Below are 23,414 nucleotides of genomic sequence, written 5' to 3'. Positions count from 1 at the left end.
GAGCTCACCTGCTCCACTCCCAGCAATACCCTTGTCCATCCTGTCTCCTCCTGCCACGAGACACCCAGGAACCCCATCTCAACCCATATCAGGTGCAGTTTACAATAAAACCCCAGCGTTTCAGCCCCAGGCAGCCCCAAACTCCACCTTGAATGGAGAGAGCAGGTGGAGGCTCGGGAAATGTTTCTTCTGCAGTGCTGTGTCCAGCTCTGGGGCCCCCAGTATCAGGGGGACGTGAACCTGTTGGAGCGAGTCCAGAGGAGGCCACGGAGATGCTCAGAGGGCTGGAGCCCCTCTGCTGTGGAGACAGGCTGAGGGAGTCGGGGCTGCTCAGCCTGGAGAAGAGAAGGCTGCGGGGAGACCTGACAGCACCTGCCAGTGCCCAAAGGGGCCGACAGGGAAGCTGGGGAGGGGCTTTTTACAGGGGCCTGGAGTGCAGGACAAGGGGGAATGGCTTTAAACTGAAAGAGGAGAGATTTAGGTTAGACAGTAGGAAGAAATTCTTTACTGTGAGGGCGGCGAGGCGCTGGCACAGGCTGCCCAGAGCCGCTGTGGATGCCCCATCCCTGGGAGTGCTCAGGGCCAGGCTGGATGGGGCTGGGAGCAACCTGGGCTGGTGGGAGGTGTCCCTGCCCGTGGCAGGGGGTCGGAACTAGATGGTCTTTAAGGTCCCTTCCAACCCAAACCGTTCCACGATTCTACAGTGATTCTATGATCAATACCAGTTAGCAGCAACACTCTGATCTCTTCGATCGCCCCCAAGTCCAGTGTAAGGGGTATGCATCAAATGGGTGGTGCAGTCCATGTCCCATGGCAAGCAGGGGCTGATGGTGTAGGAGAGCCCCAGGAGAGGGAGGGATGGCTGGTAGCAAGGCTGCCCTGATGGAGTTCTTCTGCCCAACATGCCCACCAAGGAGGGAGGAGGACTGGGGGCTTGCACTATTTTCAGGAGGGATTTCTACCCACTATGTGCTTCTGCTGCCAGGCTGGGGCTGCTGTGGGTGCTGGTGCTCTGCTCACCACCCCTGAGGCCAGCACGAGGACAACCTTCATGGTCATGTCCAATAACCCTCGCTAACACAGCCAACCTCAGAGGTTTTCTAGGCTGATCCAACTGCAAAGTGCGAGGCCAGACTTTATTCAGAAAGGGATGAGACGATGCGAGGAGGACAGTCTTACTGCTGGGACATCCCATGGTGTGGGTAGTCTGTCCAAAAAGCCCCATGCTGCTGAGGGCCACATGCAAGGCAAGGATTGTCACAGACCTCTTCCTGAACCACCACCTCGTTGCTGGAGGTGACAGGGCAAGACAGACAGACCATTGGTTTGGTCCCCTAAGGCAATTCATACATCTGCCAGAAGTCACTGCCTGGGCTGACCCCAAACCCCACTCACATCCAAGCAGAGGATGCAAACAGCCCCGAAATGCTGCGTTTTGCTCACACTCTCCATCCTCTGACACACATCAGGATCTGCATTTCAATTAAATTCCTCAAATGCTGCACAGGAGATCGACCCTACAGCAGACACGGGGGCAAAGCCAGTACTGAGCACAGACGGGCTGAACTTTGGCATTTCCCAAAAGTCCTGACATTCACCGGTCCTAAACCCTGCTACCGGAGGCCTCTTAAATCAATATTCTGTTTAAAAAAATTAAAAAGCTATATGCAGAAAGCCCTCTCTTTCCAGCATGGGACTGGCAGGCTTGAACCTCAGCTTCATTTTAACACAAACCCACACCACCGTAGTGACGCCACATTAGAAGTCTACCTGAGCCTGTGTCTCCGGGGACATCTGCCTTTGGTGCATGTCCACGGTGACGGCAAAGCCCACAGGAATACTTTCAGAAGAGAGATGCAACTTCATATAGACCTTAAACCCTGCGGAACACCCGCCTCCAGCCTTTGCAGAGAGTCAGAGCGCAGAAGCAGCTCTTCTTTCCCTTTGCATCAGCCTCCCTGGACCGCCTCCTAATTCTGGTGAGCTACAACGGTCCCAGGAGAATACAATCCTAGGAGCAGGCTGGGGAGAAGGAGCCACCCCAGCACACAAAGGGATGCTGGTGGGTCTTTCACCCTTGCCATGGGGAAGAGGCAACCAGGAGGTACAAGGTCATCTAAGGCAATTTCGTGGTCCTTGGAAAGCCAAACTCGCTAATGCTCCCCACGGGGCAGTGAGCCGCAGTGATCCTTAATCACCGATTACCAGCAGCTAATTGTGAAGTCATGGCACAACTGTCAGAAACGCCGTGTCTGATGTGAGCAGCAGAGTGGGGACTTCCACGCTGCTCACATACATTGTCCCCTGTAGGCATTAAACTCTGGAGTTCGGCTGGCACGTGCTGGCATGGAAACTGAGAAGGAAAACAATCCATTCTGCCATATACATACAGACAAGCTGACATATACACAGGACACCATCAGCAGTGCCTTACGGCACACCAAGCTAACCCATGGATGTACTCACAGCAGAAACCCCCAGCTCTACCCAAACCCTCCTCCCAGTGCACCCCGAGCTGCGCCCTGCGAAGGGACGGATGGACAGATGGACGGGCTCTGCAGGGAACAAAGTGTCCGCATCTCCCCCTGGAGAAACCAAAGGCTGGGAAAAAGCCAAGAGGCACCCTTCCTTCAGCACGAAGATAGATGGAGAGAAATAGGTGATGTCAGGGGAGATGAACTGCTGAGCCACGTCGGATGGGGTTCTGTCATGGATCTGGTTTCCCCACTGTCCTCCTGGATGCCCCAGAGGGTGTTAAAGAAGGAGCAAGCTGACCAGAGGCACGAGTGACACCAAACCACAAGAGCCTGCAGGAGCTCGTGGAGACGTGGCTGCAATTCAGAGAAGGGACTTGGCAAACCGAGCAACTGGTCTGGATGAAATAAGATGCAACCCAATAAAAATGCACAAAGTTGTGTGTTTCTGTAGGAACAAGAAACAGCATGAACTGAGGGCAGGGAACAGGCAGTACTTTTTTTTTTTTTTTTTTGCAGGAAAGCTGTGGGGACACAATGGGTCATACGCAGCCCGTGGTGGTGTGTTACTTGAGGACGATGAGCTATACAGCCACAGGAACACTGTCTGTATGGCAAGCTAGTCTCTGTTCTGCTCCTGAGTCCAGTTTTGGGCAACACACCTTCAATAAAATATGGGCTTTTTGGAAAAAACCCAGCAGAGAGAAACAAGGACAACCCCAATTTAGAAAACACCATTTGGGAAGAAACTGGATGACTTCAGTCTGAAGAAAATACAGTGGAGGGGGGAGGACACAACAGTGGTAGACACCAGCGGCTGCAGACATCTGTTTCACATGTCCCCGGACAGCGGGACAAAAGCAGTTGGGCTGACTCAGCAGTGGAGGGAGAATCAGGTTTAGATGTTTCAAGCCTTCCTCCAGAGAAGGAGGATGCCCGGGAAGGGATGGCTCAAGGAAGGGCAGCCATCTCCCCCCGGGGGGCTGCATGCAGCAGCAACAGGCTGTCTCCATATGTCGTTTATTTAATTGGTTATTGCTTGTGGACAGCCTGGGCAATAGCACCTTTGGGTTTTGCAGATTTGGCCACACAGGTTGATGGCACTGCACTGGAAAGTTTCTATGCATACAGGTCCAGGAGCTGCAGCTGTGGACCACAAGGAGCCTAGCTCCCCGTGGTCTCCTCCCCAGCTCCATCAGCAGAAACCTGGAGAAATGTAGCATTAAACAGACCCTTCTGCACCACCTGCTCCCCAAAAGGGTCTCCCTGGCCTGACAGACTGCAGGATCTGGCCCCAGGCATAGAAAACCTTGGGGACCCTTCACACTGATCGCAGCTTAGTCTTCAACATGCTCCCGGTGACCCCTCCAAGCCCACCTGCCTGCCTGCTGCCGGTCCACCATAAGGTTATGCAGGCAGCGAGAGCCACAGGTAGGCACAGAGCCTGCAGCAGCGCTGGGGACCAAACACCCCCTGGCTCCCCTACCTGCTTCGGTGGTCGTTAGCGAGCAGAGCCGCAGAGAAGCCAAGCCCAGCTCTGCAAGCCTGCTGGGCTTAGAAAACTCTCCTGTCACATCTACAGCCCATCGCCCCCAGCCCAGAGCAACGCTACGGTGCACAGTCCAGCCAGGGAGGGGGCCGAGCCCCGAGCATCCATCTCACGGGGGAGCTGTGAGGGTTCTTTTTATGCACTTAATTCATGCACAGCAATGTCATACAGTGCCAAGCCAAGCGCGGTTCCACTTTACAGAGATTTATACGTATCTAGATCTATCTGTAATCAGAATAAAATCAGGCCTTGTGACTATTTAAAAAATATGATTATTTCCTTATTCTGATACATCGCTGGTCTTTACACAATTGAGTTGCTTTGCATTAATGAAAATTGCAGCTGTTCAAATCAGTCTCTGATCGCTGCAGGTTCTTTTCAGTCATTTTGTCTGTTCACAGGAATACACAGTCTGCATGTTCGCCCAGTTTTCATCAATTTATCCCTCTACAGCCTGGAGTTTGCTCTCCATCTTTGACTGCAGCAGTAGGCTTTGTTTCTGCCTTGTTTACCAACAGGATCACATGTATTTACTGCTGAAAGTCTCTGTGAAATGCAGGCACAACGGGGAAAAACAACTGAAACACACTAGATAAAACAACTGCGAACAAGTATCCTAAGCCAGAACTTCCCCAAATACTCGGTGGGTACCAAACACTGCAATGGTAAATCCCACACGGCTTGCTAAACCTACGCTAAGCTATTTTTCACCGTAATAAAACAGAAAGAGAAAAAGAGCACCAGTCACAGCCAAAAGCCACAGGCTATGGAAAAAATCCAGCTTTTTGGAAAGCTGGCAGCTTGCAGAATTCTGGGGCAAAACCAGCCCACTGGCACCCAACTGCAAGATGTCAGATCAGGACCAGCTGCTGCTTAAAAGAAAACCTAACTTATTGCCCTAAACCTAAATTCCTAAGCCGGGAAGAAACGCTGAAAGGCCCCGTTTGCTTATGAGGACTCTCGCCCAAAACCGCCAACCGAGCCCCGCGCTGCCGGGAAAACGGCTTTTCCCCTCCTGCCTCTGGGTGCTGGGCGCGGGGGGGGAGGCGTCTGGTTTTTCACTCACCTTTCATCCCACTCCCTTCCTCCTGGAATGTGTTACGAGCAGAAGGCTGATCTTCTAAATGTTCACTCCCACCACTTCCCGAAGAGGCTACACTGCTTTGTGGAGACAGGGGGGCATGATCGGAAGGGATGCACTGGGGTCCTCTAGCTCGTAAGTCCTCATGAGACATCCATCCATGTCCTAGAGGTTGGTTTGGCACATTCATGGGTGGGGTAAGGGACACAGAGCGTTTCAAAGGGCTGTGGTGTGTCTGGCCTGAGAGAACTGAAAAAAAAATAAAATCAAAGAGGTTATTCCCCCCTCGCGGCCCAGGATGCAGCGGAGTCCCCCGAAAAAAAAAAAAATGAAATCATAAAATGCGTGGTGGTCGGCCCTGAGCTCTCTGCCTTGTCTCGGGCAAGCTGAGGGGATGGGGGTACCTGCAAGGAGATGGGGTTACACGAGCCAGGTCGCGTTGCTTAAGGAAAGGTGTTGTGTGGATTGCACCTCTAGGATAAAAAAAATAATAATAACTGAGCAGCTCTGGAGGTTTTTTTCCCTGCGGAGTCCAGTAGCGACAGCCCACCTGAGCACGGGGTTGTGCCGGGCACTTGGCTGCCACCCCGTGCCTACCCTGGAGCCCGGACAGCATCGCCGCTATTGCACCTGTAATGGGGACCTTCACCGAGGCCATGAAGCTTGCCCTGCTAAAATCATCCAGCCCCGTATCTTTCTGGGAAAGGCATAAAAATCCCCAGGACGGGAACATCCTCCCCCAGACCCAGGGGAAGCTTTCTCCATCTCTCCCTTCAGGTTAAGACTTGGCTTACGCCCCAAAGCACGAGCATTTACACACCTGCCTAACATCATCGTGGAGGTACTTACAAATGTCTAAGCCTTGTGAGTCCTGCTAAGATCTTGCACTTCACTGAGCTGTTACCAGCAATGAGAGAATCCCAGCCCAGCCACCCCTCAGGTGAGCTTCCGAGCACATGCCTTTTAACCCTCCCCAAGAGCAAACACCAAAGCAACGGTGACAATGCATCCATGACAAAGAGGTGAGGCCGAATCCACCAACAAATGATCTTTGGAAAGCTATGGATTTGTTTTTCCTTCCCAGTTGTATACGGGTTTGTATTTCCTTGGCTGAACGCCAAGTTCAATTTGTTTTTAGCAAATAACTTCAATGCCGCTAAGCGAAGAGTGTGGCACCAGCTCCTGTGATTTGGAGTTATCCCTCGAGAAAGGCTTTACAATGGGTAGGTATTTACCTGCCTTTCAGTCAAGTTCAGAAAATACTTCTTATATAGGCTAAATTATTTAAAAAGCCCAAATCATAGGTTTGCCAACACTTTTTTGTAGAAGCGTTGCAACTTAAGTAGATTTTTAAATACATTTTTTACTGAATGGTCTCCATTTTTCACTGCTCTTCTTCTGTACTGTCTCATTCACTTTTAGTTATCTCCTTAAAGATTTAGGTATCTTTTTCTCGAGTCTGTTGGTTAGCAGGGGTGATACACGGCATTTAGAAGAAAAGATGGATACGGACAAAACATATCCTCATAATAAAAACATATTAGAAAATTGGTCTGTTGGCTTAACAACATTCAATTTCTATCAGTCACAAAGTCACTGAACTTCCGGTTAAACCATAAATGCAGTTAATGTATCTTAATGTACACATTTAGGATGTAAAAAACTTGTTCAATGTTTTACTGCACTTACTCTCAATGAAATCAGCTGAACTTACCAGGGGCTGCTTCCTGATCACTGAGACCAAAAAAATGGCTGGATTTAGGCATCGCTCAGCCCAGCCATGTCTCATCACCCACCGGAATAACCAGGACAAGTTCTGGGGCCAGTGCTAGAAGGTCCTTTCTAGTTTGCATCAAACCCAAGTGAACGCTGTTGGTTTTGATGTGCCCCCGGTACAGAAGTGGGGCTCACATCGCGATGGCTAACAAAACTGGTCAGTTAACAAGGGGTAATTTCTAGAGAGAAGAGCAAATTCTACAGAACGACACTAATTTCTCACAATTAGCATCTCTAAGCTTCACGGTGGGGTAGAAGAAACGAAAAGCAGACTTTCTGCTCCAGGGAAACCTGAGGGCAGAGGGGTTAAAATGACCTTTCAGCCCATATGAAACTGAAGCAAAAACCTTTCCATTTTTCTTTCAAAATCAAGTTTCTTAAGTCTGTACAAAACCTGGGGGAAATTCATTGTTCTTGTTGCTTTTCCTCCTAAAGCACCAAAGCACTACAGCTCCCTAACCCCCTTTTTTTTGCATCAAAACCACTCGCGGCTCCTCCATGTGTTATTTGCTAATATAAACGAGTCTTGGTAGAACCACCCCCCCACCCCCCCCCCCCCGCCCCGGCCAGGTGTACTGTGCTGTAAAAGTTAAGCTGGGTTTAATTCCCAGCTAAAGCCTGTGGGAAAACCTGCCATCAAAGCCATCTCTGCTGACCAGAAGCAGAATGAAAATGAGCAAGTAGTGGGGTTATAAAAGGAGGGGAGAGAAAAACACCAGAGCTTGTTTGCATTTATTAAGCACCTGTAAAAAGCAGCCGGTGCCACACGCAGCTGATGGATGAAGCCAAAACCCTGCAGATTTCTCCAGCATCTAAATTGTTCCTGTTTCCAAAAGCATTTTCTTCTACCAGCCCATAACACTAACACCATGCTGTGCAGGGAAGCAAGGGGATGGCTTATGGTGAAGGATTTGTTCCCTTCCCCTTAAATAACTACAGACACATCTTCCAGATGTCTCCTGGCAGAAAAGGATGTCAATGGGGACCCAGGCTTGTTTTCAGAGCAGTGTTATGTTTCTTAAAGTTGTGATGCATCCTGATGGGAAATACATGGATTTAAGAATGTCTTGGCTAAGCTATTTCAGCTCCTGGCTTTGCAATTGTACCCCACAAGCAGCACCATAACAGGGCTCTGTAGATGTCACCTCACCCTCTGAGAAGAAAAAAATATTTAGCATTAAAAAAAAAAATATGGAGGGGAAAGATGGGGGAAAAAACTGATAAATCAGTTGAAATGCATCACCAGGGCTGAGCACTGCAGCAACATCACCCAGAGCCCCTCCTGAGCTGCTGCCCCTCTGTAGGAAAACGTCTGGTTTAGGCAATATTTGTGCCCTTTGAATGAATGAGAGATGCAGGGGAGCAGGCAGAGAGGACAGGAGCTGATTGCCCCCTTTTAGGAGGTGAAGGCTGCTCCGTTAATCCTCCTTCTTACAGGGTGTACGCACCAGCTAGTACCCTGCAGTGCTTAAGCCATCCTCTCCCCACCAAAACCTTGCAAACAAGAGGGTATTTTTGGCTTAAATCCAGACCAGATTCCTTCCTGAGCAGCAGTACCCTTGCAAACTGCTGCTCTTCCATCTTAATTTTATGTCCCCTAATTAGAAGCCGGTGTCGGCTGGAGGAGAAATAATGAACTCCACAGGATGGCCAGGAACAATTAGAAATCATCCAGTGCAACATATAAAAATTAGTTCCACTTCCTTCCCCGAGATAACACAACGCTGGAGTCCAATAGAGCATGTTTTATTTAAACCACAACCATTTTTACCGAACTATGAATCAATTCACACAAGTTCAGGAGACGCAGTAGAGATAATTCCTCTGCAAAGGATGCTACAAGCAGAAAAAGTCATTGGCTCTTTGAACCCCCCCCAGCTACTCTTGGTACCAGTCACAGATTATTTAAGGGCTCTTAGAACTGGCTTAACTTTAGGCTCCACTTCAGCCTTTCTGGCTGCAACACAGACCTGTGAGCAAGACGGCTTCTTGCAAACCCTCTTAACCAGCTTCCACCCGCACTCAGGCTTAAAAATGCTGCCAACCCTGGGATGGCACCTGCCTGGCATGCACACACCTCTCCCTCTTTTAATTCGTAACCCTTCGAAAGGGGATTAATAAATGTGCCTGTTTATTAACTCTGCTGCTTGTGTTCATGTCCTTGGGTTCTCAAAATAAGAGGATGTAGCGAATGATTTTCAAAGTGTCAGTTTAGCCTAGGTCCTGCCCTAGCTTTTGACAATCCTCTGTGCCTTTTAGATGGTCCAAGGTGAACCCAGGGCTGCTGACAGCCCAGTGGGGACAAGTCACATATCCAGTCTCTTGTTAATTAAATGGTCCACATGTGCTTCAGCAGAAAAAAACCAAGTGTGAGTTTATAACCTTACACTCAAGCCTCTTTTTTTTTTTTTTTTAAATTACAAAAACATTCAACTTTAATATAAAAAGGAAATCTAATATATTCTTCTAGGGTAAGATAAGCTTCCAGGAGGTGGCCAGAGGCACGCCTGCCTTTGAGTGCCACAGCAGTGCGAGCCGGATGAACAAAGAGAGGAAACCACCGCTCCAAAGTGCGAGCCACACTGGCACACGGATCCTCTACAACTTGTAAAGTGTGTCCCTCTTCTGCTTTAGAAGTGTTTTCCTGCCAGCCGCAGGCTCGTTTAGGCGGTGCAAGAGCCATCCGCTCCCCAGGGACCCACCAGCCACTCTGCAAAGACACTGCCTGTTCCGGCTCCTTCCACCCGGGTATCCCATGGGATGGGGGCGAGAGCAGACCACGGTCCTCCCCACGGTAAGCAGGTTGGGACCGTGGCTCTGAAAGGCCATAGGGGTTGTGCTCAGCCCATGCCAGCCCATGTTTCCTCCAGACCAGGGTCAGCTGCGACCCAGCAGATGCTACTAAATACAATGCCTTTGAGATGAGCTTGGCATGTTTTGCATCCCAGGGAAAAAAGTGATACATAAGCTGGAGCTGAGAAGTATGAGGTGTTGCCGAAGTGCTCTCAGGCTTCAAACCAAGTTTGACTTAATATTCCCAGGTGAAAAAAATTAAAGAGGACGGAGAAAGAGTGATGGCGAAGATGGAGCCACCGTGGCGTGCAGGGCTCCCCATCGCAGGAGGTGGCTGCAGACCACACTGCTGCAGGGCTGGAGCAGCAAGGAGCATCCCTGGGGGGCCACCAACTCTCTGGGCAGCACCGGCTTTATCACGGACCGAAGGCTTGACAATGTGCTTATAGAAACCCTGAGGCTGCAAGTGCTTTCCCTGTGAAGCCTTGAGCTTCTTTTTTTTTCCTTTTTTTTTTTTTCCTCCTCTCCTTCTTCCTTTTTGAAGTGGTGTTGCCTATTTTGGTAGGCAAGGGCTAATTTCAAGAGGGTTTTTGTTCGCTGAAGACCATGTGGAACAGTGTCAGACATTTGTGTTGTGGTTTCTCAGGGTTCCAGGCCAATTTTTCAGCCTGAGAAGGGAAAAGCCACCCATTCCTGTGATTAGAGCTGAGGAATCGGGCTCTGCAGGCAGACCTTCCTCCACAGCATGCGGCGGCTGACGAGGCACTCGCTCTCCCTCTGCCCCGATGCACCCTTCGTTAAATCTGGTTTAATGTGCTGCAAAAGTCCTTGACAAGAGGCATGTGTGGCTGATGTGAGCATTTCTACCGAGAGCCAGACCCTTTGTTGGGTACAGAGGAGTGGTCAGACCGTCTCCAGCCCCCATGGGTCCCTGACACCCAGAGGACCTCTACAACAACCTCACAACCCTTTATACCAGCACACAGTCCATACAGCAGATTACAATTCAGCGTAAGGTCCTCCCCGTGGCTGGAGGAAGGAGAAAGTGCTGCAAGGTGCATGCTGGACTCTTCGCAAGATTTTTTTGCTGTTGTTTTTAGTCTAAAAATGGCCCTTCTTGGCTGCAAAGCTGGCTGTGGCCCATCCTCGGGAGGTGCCCGATCACGTACAATTCCTTTTCTGGTCTGCAGGTATCTGGAGCAGCAGCTTGACCCCAGTTTGCTATAGGAAGCAGGGATGTTTTTAATCCACTGAAGCCACACGGTCTCTTGCGCAGGCCGGAGGCAGCCCCACGGAGGGGGAATACTGAGCAGCTCCTGCAACGTCCCCCTCACAAAGCAACCACCAAGTTCAACTCGGTCCTCTCCTCCGCCTCCTCCTTGCTACCCTGGTCACGAAACATCCTCTCCTCCAGGAAGGCTCCCCCACGCTGGCAGACCAGTGCTCGTGGCTTTTCCAGCCTTTCTGTACCAGGACCCTTGGAAGCAGCTGCCAGTGGGTCACGCTGCCCCGCTGGCACCCAGCCCCCTTCCTGGGCACCTCATTCACCCGCTCCCCACGCCGCTGCAGGCAGCTCCAGCGTGGCCAAAGCAGAACCTGATGGAACATTTTTCAGCTCAGTATCCCCTAACCCTTGGAGCCTTTTCTTTGTGCCTTTTTTCCCCCCCCTGGGTTTTGTGGCTGTGACTTTAACTGTGTTTGTACGGTGCCGGATAAACCATGTCCTTATCCCTGAATCAGGGGCTGATATAAGCCACGGGGGGGGGGGTGTGTGTGTGTGAAGCCAAGAGTCCTAAATGCAAGCAGCCACTGGGTTGCTGCCTGCATTAGGGAAAAAAATAAATAAATAAGCAGAGTGCTGCCTTGAGCAGAGAAATTAGGGGAAAAAAATAAATGAGCAGAGTGCTGCCTTGAGCAGAGAAATTAGGAAGAAGCACAGACTCAAGAAACGCCTGGCAAGCAAACTTTTTTTTAAAAAATGACGTTTTCAAACAGAGTTTCCTGTTCAAGAAACTGGACAGAGAAACAATAACCCATTTGTTGGTGCTCTCCCCACGCAGCGCAGGCGAGGCCCCGTCCAGGCTCCGCTGGGAAGGGGACGTCGGTGCCGGCCACAGAGGGTTTTGTGAGCCCCTGCACAGCACGAGCACGCACGGATCCGCTCTTCGGCTCCGGCAGGAATCGCTGTTCTTTGTATGAACTCGTCTGCGCGGCAGTAGGAGCTGGGCTGCATCTAAAGACATGTAAACGCAGCTCTATGGTGGTTTCAGCAATCCGATGGGACGCATTTCTGGAAGGAAGCCCGGCTCGTCTCACCAAGGAGCCGGAGCTCGGGAGTTGCTTTGGAGGTCCTTGCGCGGGGCTTCCCACCAGAGCATCCAGCAAGGTGGGAGCAAGACAGACCAGGTGCGAAGCCCCACCGTGACGTAACTCGCAGGCAAATGGATGCACGGAATGGCAGTGGGGGGAGGTGGGAATCGGTGTGGGGGACAGAGCATCAGAGGCACGTTGCAGGAAGGCGCTGCCCTAAACCACACTGCTCTCCGGGTAAATGCAACGCCCCAATCTCCAGGCCAATAAATGTGGTTTCTCTCATGCATTTATACACAAACCACAGAAAAAACAGTGTTTGCCCCTGGGGAATCCCGGTCTGTTAATAACAACGCTGCTGTGTGGAACTAAGCCTCCGTAATTATCCCAGAATTCACTGATTTTTTGCTAAAGGCTCCCGGGGGAAATTCCTCCCCTGCTCATGGATCAAGCCAGAGAGACGACGCTGGGATGCAGAAACTCTCCTTCCTACAGTCCTCCTTTTCCACCCAGAAGAGATGTCCAAGAGCATCTGCTCCACTCAAGCTGTGGCCAGCGCTGCCCGCTGCCTCCACCAGCTGCTAATAAGATCCCTGGTCTGGGGAGCATTTGCCTCCCGAGATCAACAGCATCAGCTTCTGCCACTCGTTAACACTTCAGATGGAGAAAACCCTCTATCAGTTACAACCACTTCAGGACACCAGGCTGGAAGACACACAACCTTTATGTAGCGACATGCAACCTGTTGCGAACTGGGAGTAAGAAAAAAAGGGACCTAAGCCAGCTGACTGGAAGGAGTGAGTGAGAAATCTCTGGAATGGCCTCAAGACACCGGGATCCAATAATCCCTACAGAGTCATTAAAAATCCGTGGAGCAAGTGCAGGGAGACACCGTGCCTTCAGCAGTGACAAAATACGGGACAACGTGCATCTCACGTGACATACGCCCCATGATCACCACCCCACCATCACCAGGGGAATTTCACCCAGAAAGCAACTGGACTTTGCTACAGCACCGGAGCTTTTTCCATCCTCTGACTGATTTGGGTTTTTCTCCTCCCTTGTCTCTTTTTACTCACTTTCACTCATTCAAAAAAGCCACCAGCACAAGCCATTTAGCCCTCCGCTCCTGTAGGCACCACGGCCCAGATTTTGCAAGACAAATTCCTCCACATTTCAGCGTCCCCTGGCCTCCCGCTCTCGGGGGCGCGCACCCCTGTCCCGAGCACTCTCCGTCTGGGCTGGCGATGTCTTATTCCTTCTCCTCCATCTTCCATCAAGAGCATAAAATCTTACCAGCTCCAGGAGATAAGAAAAGCCTGCTGGGTCCCTGAGGCCACCGAGGGGCGAATGCAGTACCCAGTTCCCAACATGAGAAGATGAAATAGGTATTGCCGAGGAGGGACACCTCACGACCGCCCGTATTGCCCCAAATACCAAGCTCTGCAATGCTCCCAGCGATCCCCAGCAGCAACGGGATAGCCACGGCTGCTATCATAAAACAAGTATTAATTCTTTCCCATTAGTGCTCCAAATTGACTCAGCTCAGCTTTCCGCCTCCTCTACATACCGACAGCATATGCATCCTAAAAATCTGTCCTCATCATCCTCCGAAACATTCCCAATTGCTCAGATATTGCCTTGCACTCGAGTTATGACACAGATTTCTGCACCGGCTAACACGAGACTGTATTGCTCAGCAAACAGGGGGGGACTATGGTTACAAGAAAACATCAAATGCAGAGCAACCAGCCTCAAATAAAATTGCGTAACAAATGGAAACAGCAAACTTGAGGGGAAAATAAAAAAAAATAATTCAGCTTCAAGGCTGCCAAACCTGAACCATTGATTACAGCGCATTTGATCCATTTGCATGCAGAGAGCTTTGCTTTGGAGCCGAGATGGAAACAGAGTCTTAATATAGCTGGAGAGAAAAATATCCTTCTTGCACTCTGCTAACTGCACTTTGATAGGAAGCAGCCACAGAGCAGATGGTGCCTATATATAATCACCAGACCTATTATCCCAGCCTCTTTTAGTAATTTGAAGGATGTGATAACCACAAGGAGAGCAGCAAATATTCCCCCTCTCTCCCTCCCTTCCCCCTGCTAAGGAAAATATATTAAAAAAAAAAAAAAAAGAGGAGGAAGCTATAATTATGGTAACGATTAAAAGAATTTCCCAATGAAGTAAATAACTATTTTGTGCACTGCTCCTTTAACCGAGAAGTCAAAAGTTAATTAAATAGCAGCATGTTACTGAGTCAGGAGAACACAGCAAGTCCCCATGCAGTCGGGAGGGAAACTGGAGTCGCTTCGGCTGAATCCAAGCCCCAGCACTCCCTTCCCTCCCTGGTGCCCTCCTGCCATCTCTCTGCAGCTGCTGTTTGATGGCGGGGTGAAGGAGAGCTCATCTGTCTCCATTTCTTTACTTGCCAAAGCCCAGAGCTGCGCAGTTTCAAAGGATGAGTGATGGAAAGGCAATTCTCTCTGGGGGTTTCTCACCCCACGAAGCTGCTCAGGAAAACATCACAAATCTGATTTTCATCATGTGGTGAGGAAAGGCTGGGGAAACATGATGTCGGGAGGCTGTCGTGGAGGAAGAAAAGGGGTTTCGGGGTGGGGGTGGGGGTCTGCATGCCTCTGCCAGCACAGACCCTTCCTCCCCTTCTGCTGCTGCCTGCTGGGCACCCCAAAAGTTCCTGCTGGCACCTAGGAGCCCAGGGGCGAGTTGGAGAGAGCAATCCCTAGCTGGAGGCAGCTGGAGGCATTACTCATCAGGCACTTTATGGATATAAGTTACTAGCGGAGGCAATGAGGAGCACCCCTGGGTACGCAGCTCCCAGACGGAGCCCCTGGCCCCATGCCGATGGTGGCTCCAGCGGTGATGCAAACTGCAGACAGGGACCCACGGGTGCTCATGGGGTGATGAGAAAAGCAAAGCTTCCCTCGGGAGAGCAACAAGCTCCTATGCAATGAGTAACCACAGCTTACTGTCATCTATGCCAGTATCCAACAGGCACCGGGGGTGTGTGGTAAAATACACCTGGGTCTAGGAGGGTCCATCCATCAACAAAACCTCCCTGTCAACTGACATGGGAGACTGCCGAGGGGTCTGAGAGATTTACTGGGGATGTCTGACTTTGCTCCACAGCCCAAGAGCATCAATCAGCTGTGCTGGCAGCTTCTGCACCACTTCCAGGTCAGAAGCATGATTCATTGGTGACAGGAATCCCAAGGACTGTAGGATAACGTGCAAAACCATCGCTGCTGCTTCTTAATGCCCCTTCCCGAGACACCCGGGCTGCCGTAAAGGAAAGCAGAGGCGGTGGCGGAGCTGCAAGCTTCAAGCTTCCCCCACCCTTGCAGGTCAAGGATGGTGTCCTACCTGCCACTGCCAACGGACAAGCACCCCACTAAGGGCCATGCAAAACCAGGGCATGCAGTGATTGCACCGGGATCTCACAAGTAGAGAGGGTGGGAGCATTGCTGGGTGCTGCTGGAATAGAAGTTCCCAAAATTAGGTGGCCTCGTTCCAGCCGGGAAGCTGCGGAGCCATCACTCTGTGAGCAGGGTATGTGAGTTCGGGAGCGGTGCCCCGTAAGATGTGCTGGTACATGCAAAGATCAAACCTCACATATACCAGATTTGGAGGAAGCAGTGGTGTGGTCCCAGAGGATGCATGTGTGACGTGCCCTCTTGGGGGACAGGCACGTTCCACCTGCTGGCACCCAGAGCTCCCCCTTCTCTTCACCAGCCACGCAGTCCAACCACCTCCTGCTTCACCGCTTCCCTAGCGATGGAGCGGTTTGCTAGGGCTAGGGCAGGCTGGATTATGTGGATTATTTAAGCGCCTAGAAGCATCATTTGGTGTCACGAGGGCTGGTTGAGGAGCATCAGTGTGGGTCCGCACTTACCAGCAGCCAGAAGCAACCAGCGACATCCCCGCGTGTTTATGTGCCACCCACGGTGCAAACCACCGCTGAGCCCAGCCTCGAGCTCCCCTCCCCTCTTTCCCTTTGGGACTACAGTAGGACCCCTCTGCCTCTCGGTGACACCTCTGCCTCTGAGCATCATGGTTGACGAGGGGCCGAGCAGAGGCAGGACCACCAGATCCAGCCCGCTGCCCACGTGAAAACCCACTGGCTGCAGCATGCCTGTGGGAGACGCGTTCGCTTCCCTGCCTACTTGCTCTGCTTGGCGAGCAGGTATCCGTCACTCGCTCGACACCCTGCCTACAGCAGGATCGGCGCACAGCCCAAAAGCACTGCCTACTGTAGGCTGCACATATGCCCCCCGTCATCACTTGCTCCCACATGAAAGCAGTGAGCATGGCAGGGAGGACCCCATCTCTGTGCTGATGCCTGGGATAACATCAGCCCTGCTCTGCTAACCTCAATCCCCTAGAGTCATCTGCATCCCCCCAGAGCCATCCGCATCCCCCCAGAGCCATCCACATCCCCACAGAGCCATCTGCATCACCCTAAAGCCACCCGCATCCCCCTACAGCCAACCACTGCTGGCAAGAAACTTCTTCTGCCCCACTGGCTGTGCCTCCCCTACGAGCAAGGCTACCTGTGAACAGCAAGTCCCAGCTGAACAGGAACAGGAGAGCCACCCTCCCAGATGCTGGCCTGGGGACAAGGACCAACGATAGTCCCCTCTTTTTTTTCCTTCCAGTGCAGACCATGATAGCTGGGAAGACAACAGCTAAGCTGATTAGCTTCAATGTCAGTCTAAGTCCCCCATGGAGATGCACTGCAGGTGGGACCTCAGCACCACATGCCCTCTGTTAGCCACCCTCTTTTCTGGCCAAAGACACAGTGAGGAGAGACCCTCTGGGAGCAAAGAAGTGAAGGAAACATGCCAAAACAGGCTCTGACCACTGCTCGAGTACAAGAGTCCATCAGGATGCTTCAATACCTTGGGTTAGGAAACACTGAACACAGCAGCACGGATGATGAAAGGTGACAGACCAGAAGGCTGGGCCAAACCAACTTCCTGCCCAAAGTGTCTTCAAGCCTCTTCACCTTGAGAACTTGCGAGCAAGTGCACAGCAGAGATCACAGAATCACAGAATTGTTTAGGTTAGAAAAGACTGTTAACATCATCAAGTCCAACCACTAACCCTGCACTGCCAAACCCACCACTAAACCATGTCCCTGAGTGCCACATCTACACAGCTTTTAAATACCTCCAGGGATGGTGATTCCACCACCTCCCTGGACAGCCTGTTCTGACACCTCACAAACTTTTTAGTGAAGAAATTTTCCCTAATATTCAAGCTAAACTTCCCCTGGCACAACTTGACGCCATTTCTTCTTGTCCTATCACTTGGACTGTATGATGGGGCTGCCCTGATCTCTTCCGTTTAGACAACCCCGTTTTCCCAGACTGTACCTTGCTGCTGCACAACTGGATCCCACAGACCCCGGGGCAGCAACCTCCCTCCCTGCACCCAACCAGCCAACAGTCACCTCGGGGGCTGCTCTGGTCCCAGGGCAGGGTGGCTCACCTGACCACCCTGCTTGAAGACCAGGTCTGGGCAATGTGGGAGCTCAGCTGACCGTGGGATGAGCGCTCATAGCTGGCCCATCAACTAAAAACATCCTGCCCAGCAGACCAGCTCATGGACCATGGGCACAGCTTGCTCTGTTTTGACTCTGGACACCTCACTGCTAACCAGAGGGTGAGGGACATGGCAACTGGAGTGCCCTCAACAGCAGGAAGGGACGCTGGCTGTGAAACACAGCTTTGCAGTGACCACTCAAAGAGTAGCAGCAGATTTTTGCCAGCATTGCTGACACCCCAAAAGGCTCTTGTCCTCCATGAGTGCTACCATCTCCAAAGTTTGATGGCTTCCAGGCTGAGGGCAGGTGACTGTTCATCTCCTTGCTTGCTGAGTGATGGTCTGCTGAGCAGCGGACAGTACCTCCCAGGGACCAAGTGCTTTGAATTTATAGAGGGGCCAGGAAATCTGTAGTTAGTGTTCAGAGCTGGAGTAGAAGATTATGGTTGGACTCGATGATCTTAAAGGTCTTTTCCAACCGAAATGATTCTATGATTCCATGTTGTCCTTACTCAGTCCTGTTTGCTGTTGTATTTGTGCTTATTCTGCATGGATTTGAGAAAACAACTCTGCTCACATTAGCTTTTTGTACAAAGACTCTGTTTTTAAGCTATGGACTTAGCAAGATATTGTAGTGATGGGACCCTGGCAAAGTGGGTGACTCCTAGAGATGCTCTCCAACAGCTATGTGCAACACTAGAGGGCATGAGCAAGACAACAAATGCCCCCATCTGCCACCGCTGAAAAGCTCAAGTGTAATAAAGTCCAATGAGCTTTTCTCAGTCCATCAGTAAAAGAGAAAAAACAGCAAGTATTAGAGGTGTCCCCGCCTGGTAGGATGAATGCCAGGGTGCCACGTCTCAGCTCAGAGCACAGACAGCTGAGGAACAAGTTTCTGGAGGCAATCCCCAAGTACAAAGCTAATCTCCCCCTCAGTAAGAACAGTACATTTGTTTGCTTCGCTGTTGTAACCTTATTAAGACTTTGGCACTCTATTTTTGAGCAAGCAAAACGACATGTTTTGCTAACGTATGGGAAGAAACGTGTTGCCCTGCATAAGTCAAACATCAGCTGAGGGCACACAACCCCCTTCAGGTGTCATTGCAAATGTACACAGAGGAGAGCATTGTACCTGCAAGCTGCCCATCAACCCAACACAAACCAGGGTGGTCCTGTGGGTTGGAACACGCAGCTATCCCGTTAGCAACATCAGCTGGGATACTGGGTATGATGACAGGGTTGTCTCCAGTGGTAGGCAGTGAGCTGCTGCACACCAGTGTAGGTGAGGAAGAGTCAGGAAAGCCAAGCTCTGTTCATGCCAAGTTCTTTCTTGGTGTCGTTTCTTCCACCCTCAATTCCCTGATGACCTGGGGAAGAGCTCCATCATCTGTGCTCTCATCAGGGAGACCACAACTGGGACAAATGCAGGCAAAATCCAGCAAGCCACGTCACGCACACACATGCCGACATACAGTTTAGCAGCTGTAGATCTGCCTGCAGGGCAGCAGTTGAGATTGAGTCTCTTCTGAGAAAGAGCAACCCAACAGAAAGCCCTTCCCAGGATGGCGGGGTCTCCGCAAGCCGGCACTGGGTCTGCCCCAGAGCCAGCAGCCCCTGGTGGGATCTTCACATAAGAGTCCATGGGGAGGTCCTTCCTTCTGCAGGCTGCCCTGCTTCCACCAGTATCTCTACATTTCTGTGGTACTGGGAGTTTGATCATCAGTACGACTCGCTGGTGCCACCTGAACATCACTGTGAAACATTAAGCATTTCTCGAGAGCTGGGAGGTGCGGGGGGAGAGCCATGAATCTGGACTGGTGTGCATGGAAGGAAGTACGCTGATTTATTCCTTTTCTTCAGCTCCAGGACAAGACAAGAGATTTTTCTTTTTCAGGACAAGGAGGTTATATAGGTGAGTACTTCTCCTGCATTGCACTGCTCACTCTCCTCTCTCTCTCTCCTCACAGACAAACATCATCAGTTTTCTGGCAGAGACTCGCATGGGAAGGGTGTAGCCAGCCTGAGCACCCGGCATCTTTCCCATTTGTGCAGAAGTGGAAGGGTGGCTGCAGACTGGCAAACAGCTTTGCTGGTCCCAGGACCTCTCTGTTCAACTCACAGGGGAATCCAGGCAGCACAGCGACACTGACACACCAGAGCCTGCAGCACCTCTCCTGTACGAACACAGTCCCAATGCCTGGGATTCCTGCTCCACAGGATACTCCATAGCAAGGTCTCTGACTGCCACTATCCACCAACAACCAGTGATGCACACCATCACCTTGTCCCCTGGTGCCACCCACACCATACCTCCAGGCATTGGTGCCACTCCAAGCAACCCAGGGTGCACACACCAGGGACATACTGGGTGCTCACCCAAGGACAGGACTGCTGGGCACCGCTGGCCATGCACAGAGATACCACCACTACCAGTCCAGGGACCTCCTCCTCTTTTTGGAAAGACAGACAGGAGATAAGACCCCCAGGCACGCCGGGCTTCAGTAAGACCAAACGCTGCCTACCTTCTCCGGGGCCACCCCTTACTGGGGAACCTGGTGTCCCATTGCTTTATGGCAGCACTACAGCCCACACAGAGGCTGGGCAGAGCTGCTGTCCCCCCGGGAGGGTGACAACTGGAGGCACTCACCCTGCCTGAAGTGCTGCCTGTGCCTGGCACTGAGCTGCCTCTTCTCCTAGCCAGGTACTGGCATAAGGATGTCCTCACTCCTCTGTGAGAAAGAGCCAACATCTGGCTCTTAATTTGGATTTTTGGGGCAGGTTACTGTTGCTCCTGAAAGACCTTCTGCTCCCGTGCAGAGACTTGCCCCTGGGAACCTGCTCTCCACAGGGAGCTGAAGTGCCCTGGCACTGCACCGGAGGCGAGAGCACAGGAAAACCTCACCATGCCTTGATAAGAGAAGTAACACTGTTATCCCCAGCTTATATGCTGGGAGCAGAGGACCAAGACACTCATCCAGCCGATGCATGTTAGAGCCAGGAATCAAAACCTTACCTCTTCAGCTGTGTTTCAACAGGCTCGCTATTGCCAACTGGAGTTGCTACCACTCTCGCCAAACCTTGTGCTTTTCTATCCCTTTTTGTGCTCACAGACCTGATGGTCCAAATGAGACCAGCATACCCGCACTCCACCTTCTTAGCGCTGAACAAGTGCATTTAACAGCAGACCCTCCTTCTCCTTGGCACATATTTGCTTCCGAGAGGGTGGAAAACACAGGGTTAAGCTACGCCGTACTTCCATCTGACAACCAAAACCCCACATGCCATCAGACCCTACTCAGGTGGAACCAATTACAGGGGAAAGGAAGGAGCCAGAGCCCCCACGCAAGAAGCTGTTGGCCTGCAGCTTTGAAAGCTAGCTGCTTTTTTCTGTCCTTTCAGAGTTTCCAGGCCCTGTCTGCACTGCAAAGGCATTGTGCAACCCAGGCGTTTTGCAACCGCCGCCTGACTCGAGCCGGGGCTCGGGGCTTCACCCTGTCCCACGGTGCCTGGAGCAGCTCTGGCCTCCTGCCCAGCTGCGCTCCGAGCCCGCGCCCAGGCTACCTTCCCTCCCGGCACGCTAAAGCCTGGTTTAAAGCTGCAGCTGAAGCTGTGCAGGATGGGCCAAGAAAGCAGTTACAGTGATGCAGCGGATGGGAAGGAGGACGTGAACTTCTATCGCTTTGGGCGAGCCTGTACCCAGAGCCAAACCCATCGCTTAGCTGGTCCCGCTCCTGGATCACCATTACTGTGGGAAATCCAGAGTGACTCCTTCAGAGTACTCCTGACTTGCCCTGCAAAGGCTGGATGACTCCAACAACACCTCCTCAAGCCTTGGCTAACACCAGCCAGCACTGTGAAGCGTGAGCTGGAGATGAACCAAGCCTGAACCAAGTCTCAAAGCCTGGGTCTAGGCTGAGTCAAAGACAAGGGCAGCGCAAAGCAAATTGTCACAGGAGCTTCAGCCACCCATTTTTAAACCCTATGCCGTAACAGTGTTACATCTAATTATGCCACAATACCAGAAGAAAGTACCTCAGGCAAGATCACCATGCTGCTCCTCTGGGAAAGACTTTGCCCCATTTCGGCATCAGGAGCAGGCAGCACCTTTGCAGGGATGGGCTGTGGGAGGCTGTGCGCGGCAGGGTGTTGCTGGATTAAGCCCCTGCCCAGATAAACACCTCCAAGCAAGAGGGAGAATTTAAAAATACTAACATGGAAACCTAAACAAACAGTAACAGTTTGAAGGCTTTGCTTTGGAATAAAAGATTAATAGACCTATTGATTGACTCAAGGGGCTGGGACAAAGGCTGACAGCCGTGTTTGTTTTTTGGCATCTGTCTGTGGACTTACTGTGCTTGTGTCCAAGCAAATATTGCGTTAAGGAAGCTTATGAACTAACACATGAAGCATGGTCGGGTCATCTTCAGCTCAGCCCACAGGCTCCCTGAACATGCTGCCACCAAAATACACTAGCTGGAGTTACAACATCTTAACATTTAGGATTAGACTGGGCTGAAGATGTATTCAGATGCCTCTGCAAAACTACGCAGTCTCAGAAATACATGCTGACCATGTTATGATGCTCAGAGAAAAGGTTCCCTGAACACGGAGTCTTATAAACCTTGCAGCTCAGAGCAGGATGATGTGAGTGAGCTGCCCTGGCACCACGAAAAGCAGCTACTGCTGGGTGCTGGGAAGGACCGGAGCGGGCAAGGGCTGCCACGCCGGCACTGAGGGCAGGGGATGCTGTGGCAAAGCAAGTGGCAGAGATGGAGGAGAGAAGTGGTCTGCCTGCGTCCTACAGTAAAGTGTAGGGCTGCTGCCAGACCCACAGCTGCTCCTGTCCCACCACTGTGCTGCTGCGCCCACCTAATCCTGGGAGAATTTAGGAAAAACCTCAGCAGTGCGGCAGCTTGGGTACTGATGAGTAATTTGGCTGTTGCCTGGGTTTTGGTGCCTTGTGCTCATACTTGCGAACCCTGTTGGGCAAGAGGTGGGTCACTACTTCTGCTAAGAGATAAGTCTGAACACAAAAAGGCTCAAAAGAAACACAAAGGGGTTTTTGAAAAGCGTCCTTCAAGACCTAACACATCTTGCACAGTTACAGCCACTGTCAATGATTAAACTGCCGCACCCATCAGAGCTCCCTGCTTCCAGATCTTGACGTGAGGAACCAGATCTCTTCTGAAGCCATCACTTCCCACTGCCTCCATGATGTGCAAAGCCTCTGAACAGCCAGGCATGCAAGGGAGAGCTGCCCCCACCCCCCAGAAACAACATCCCTGGAGAGGTTTAACAGACTGATTGCAAATACATTCATGGTTCTCACCCTGTCTCCTTGTTAAGCCTTTCCCATGCAGCTTGCTCACTCTGAAACAGCTCTCCTCCGCAGCGCAGCGACCCAGCTCCCAGAGAAGCTGAACATAACACAATCACATGGCAGCAGGAGCTGGGGCTTCACAGACAGGGGATGGGATGGGCATGACGTCCAGAGTCAGCGGAGAAGCTGAGACCCTTCTGCCAAACCCCTGCGCAGCGCAGCAGGCAGCACTGCCTGCAAGGATGGACACCAGAGAGGCAGGGACCAGGGTGCTACAGCAATAAACCCAGAGATGCATTTCGTATCGTTGTTGATTTGAAACACCACCTAAAAAAAGCGCTTATTACAGGAGAGGGAAAAAACCCAGAAGCCTTAAGCGACCATTTTAAAGCTTTCAGCTATTTAATTGTGGCTTTCCACATGCTGATAGAGAAGCCAGCACCCTTGCCGCAAGAAGCCTCTCCTCCCCAAAGCACTCTCTGCATCTCTTACGTCTAGGGGAATGCCAAGTGTCTTGGAAAAAGACCTTCTGAATGCCTCAAA

General features: G+C 51.5%; 1 protein-coding gene across 4 annotated transcripts in view; it reads right to left on the bottom strand.

Annotated features, from left to right (window-relative positions):
• SAMD4A (sterile alpha motif domain containing 4A) overlaps positions 1-23,414 on the bottom strand; it is a 109,451-nt gene that overhangs the window by 19,267 nt on the left and 66,770 nt on the right. For 2 of the 4 annotated variants that reach the window (XM_056346857.1, XM_056346856.1), the window contains exon 4: positions 5,090-5,353. The exons of the other annotated variants lie outside the window; for them this stretch is intronic. In XM_056346857.1, coding sequence (XP_056202832.1) covers positions 5,090-5,353 — 264 coding nt within the window. The remainder of the gene's footprint in view (positions 1-5,089; positions 5,354-23,414) is intronic. 4 annotated transcript variants of the gene reach the window in all.

This window comes from Falco biarmicus, chromosome 7 (assembly GCF_023638135.1).
Source record: "Falco biarmicus isolate bFalBia1 chromosome 7, bFalBia1.pri, whole genome shotgun sequence".
Taxonomy (NCBI): Eukaryota; Metazoa; Chordata; class Aves; order Falconiformes; family Falconidae; genus Falco; species Falco biarmicus.
The sequence above is the reverse complement of the archived record's forward strand: the minus strand, read 5'-3'. Positions and strand labels throughout refer to the sequence as shown.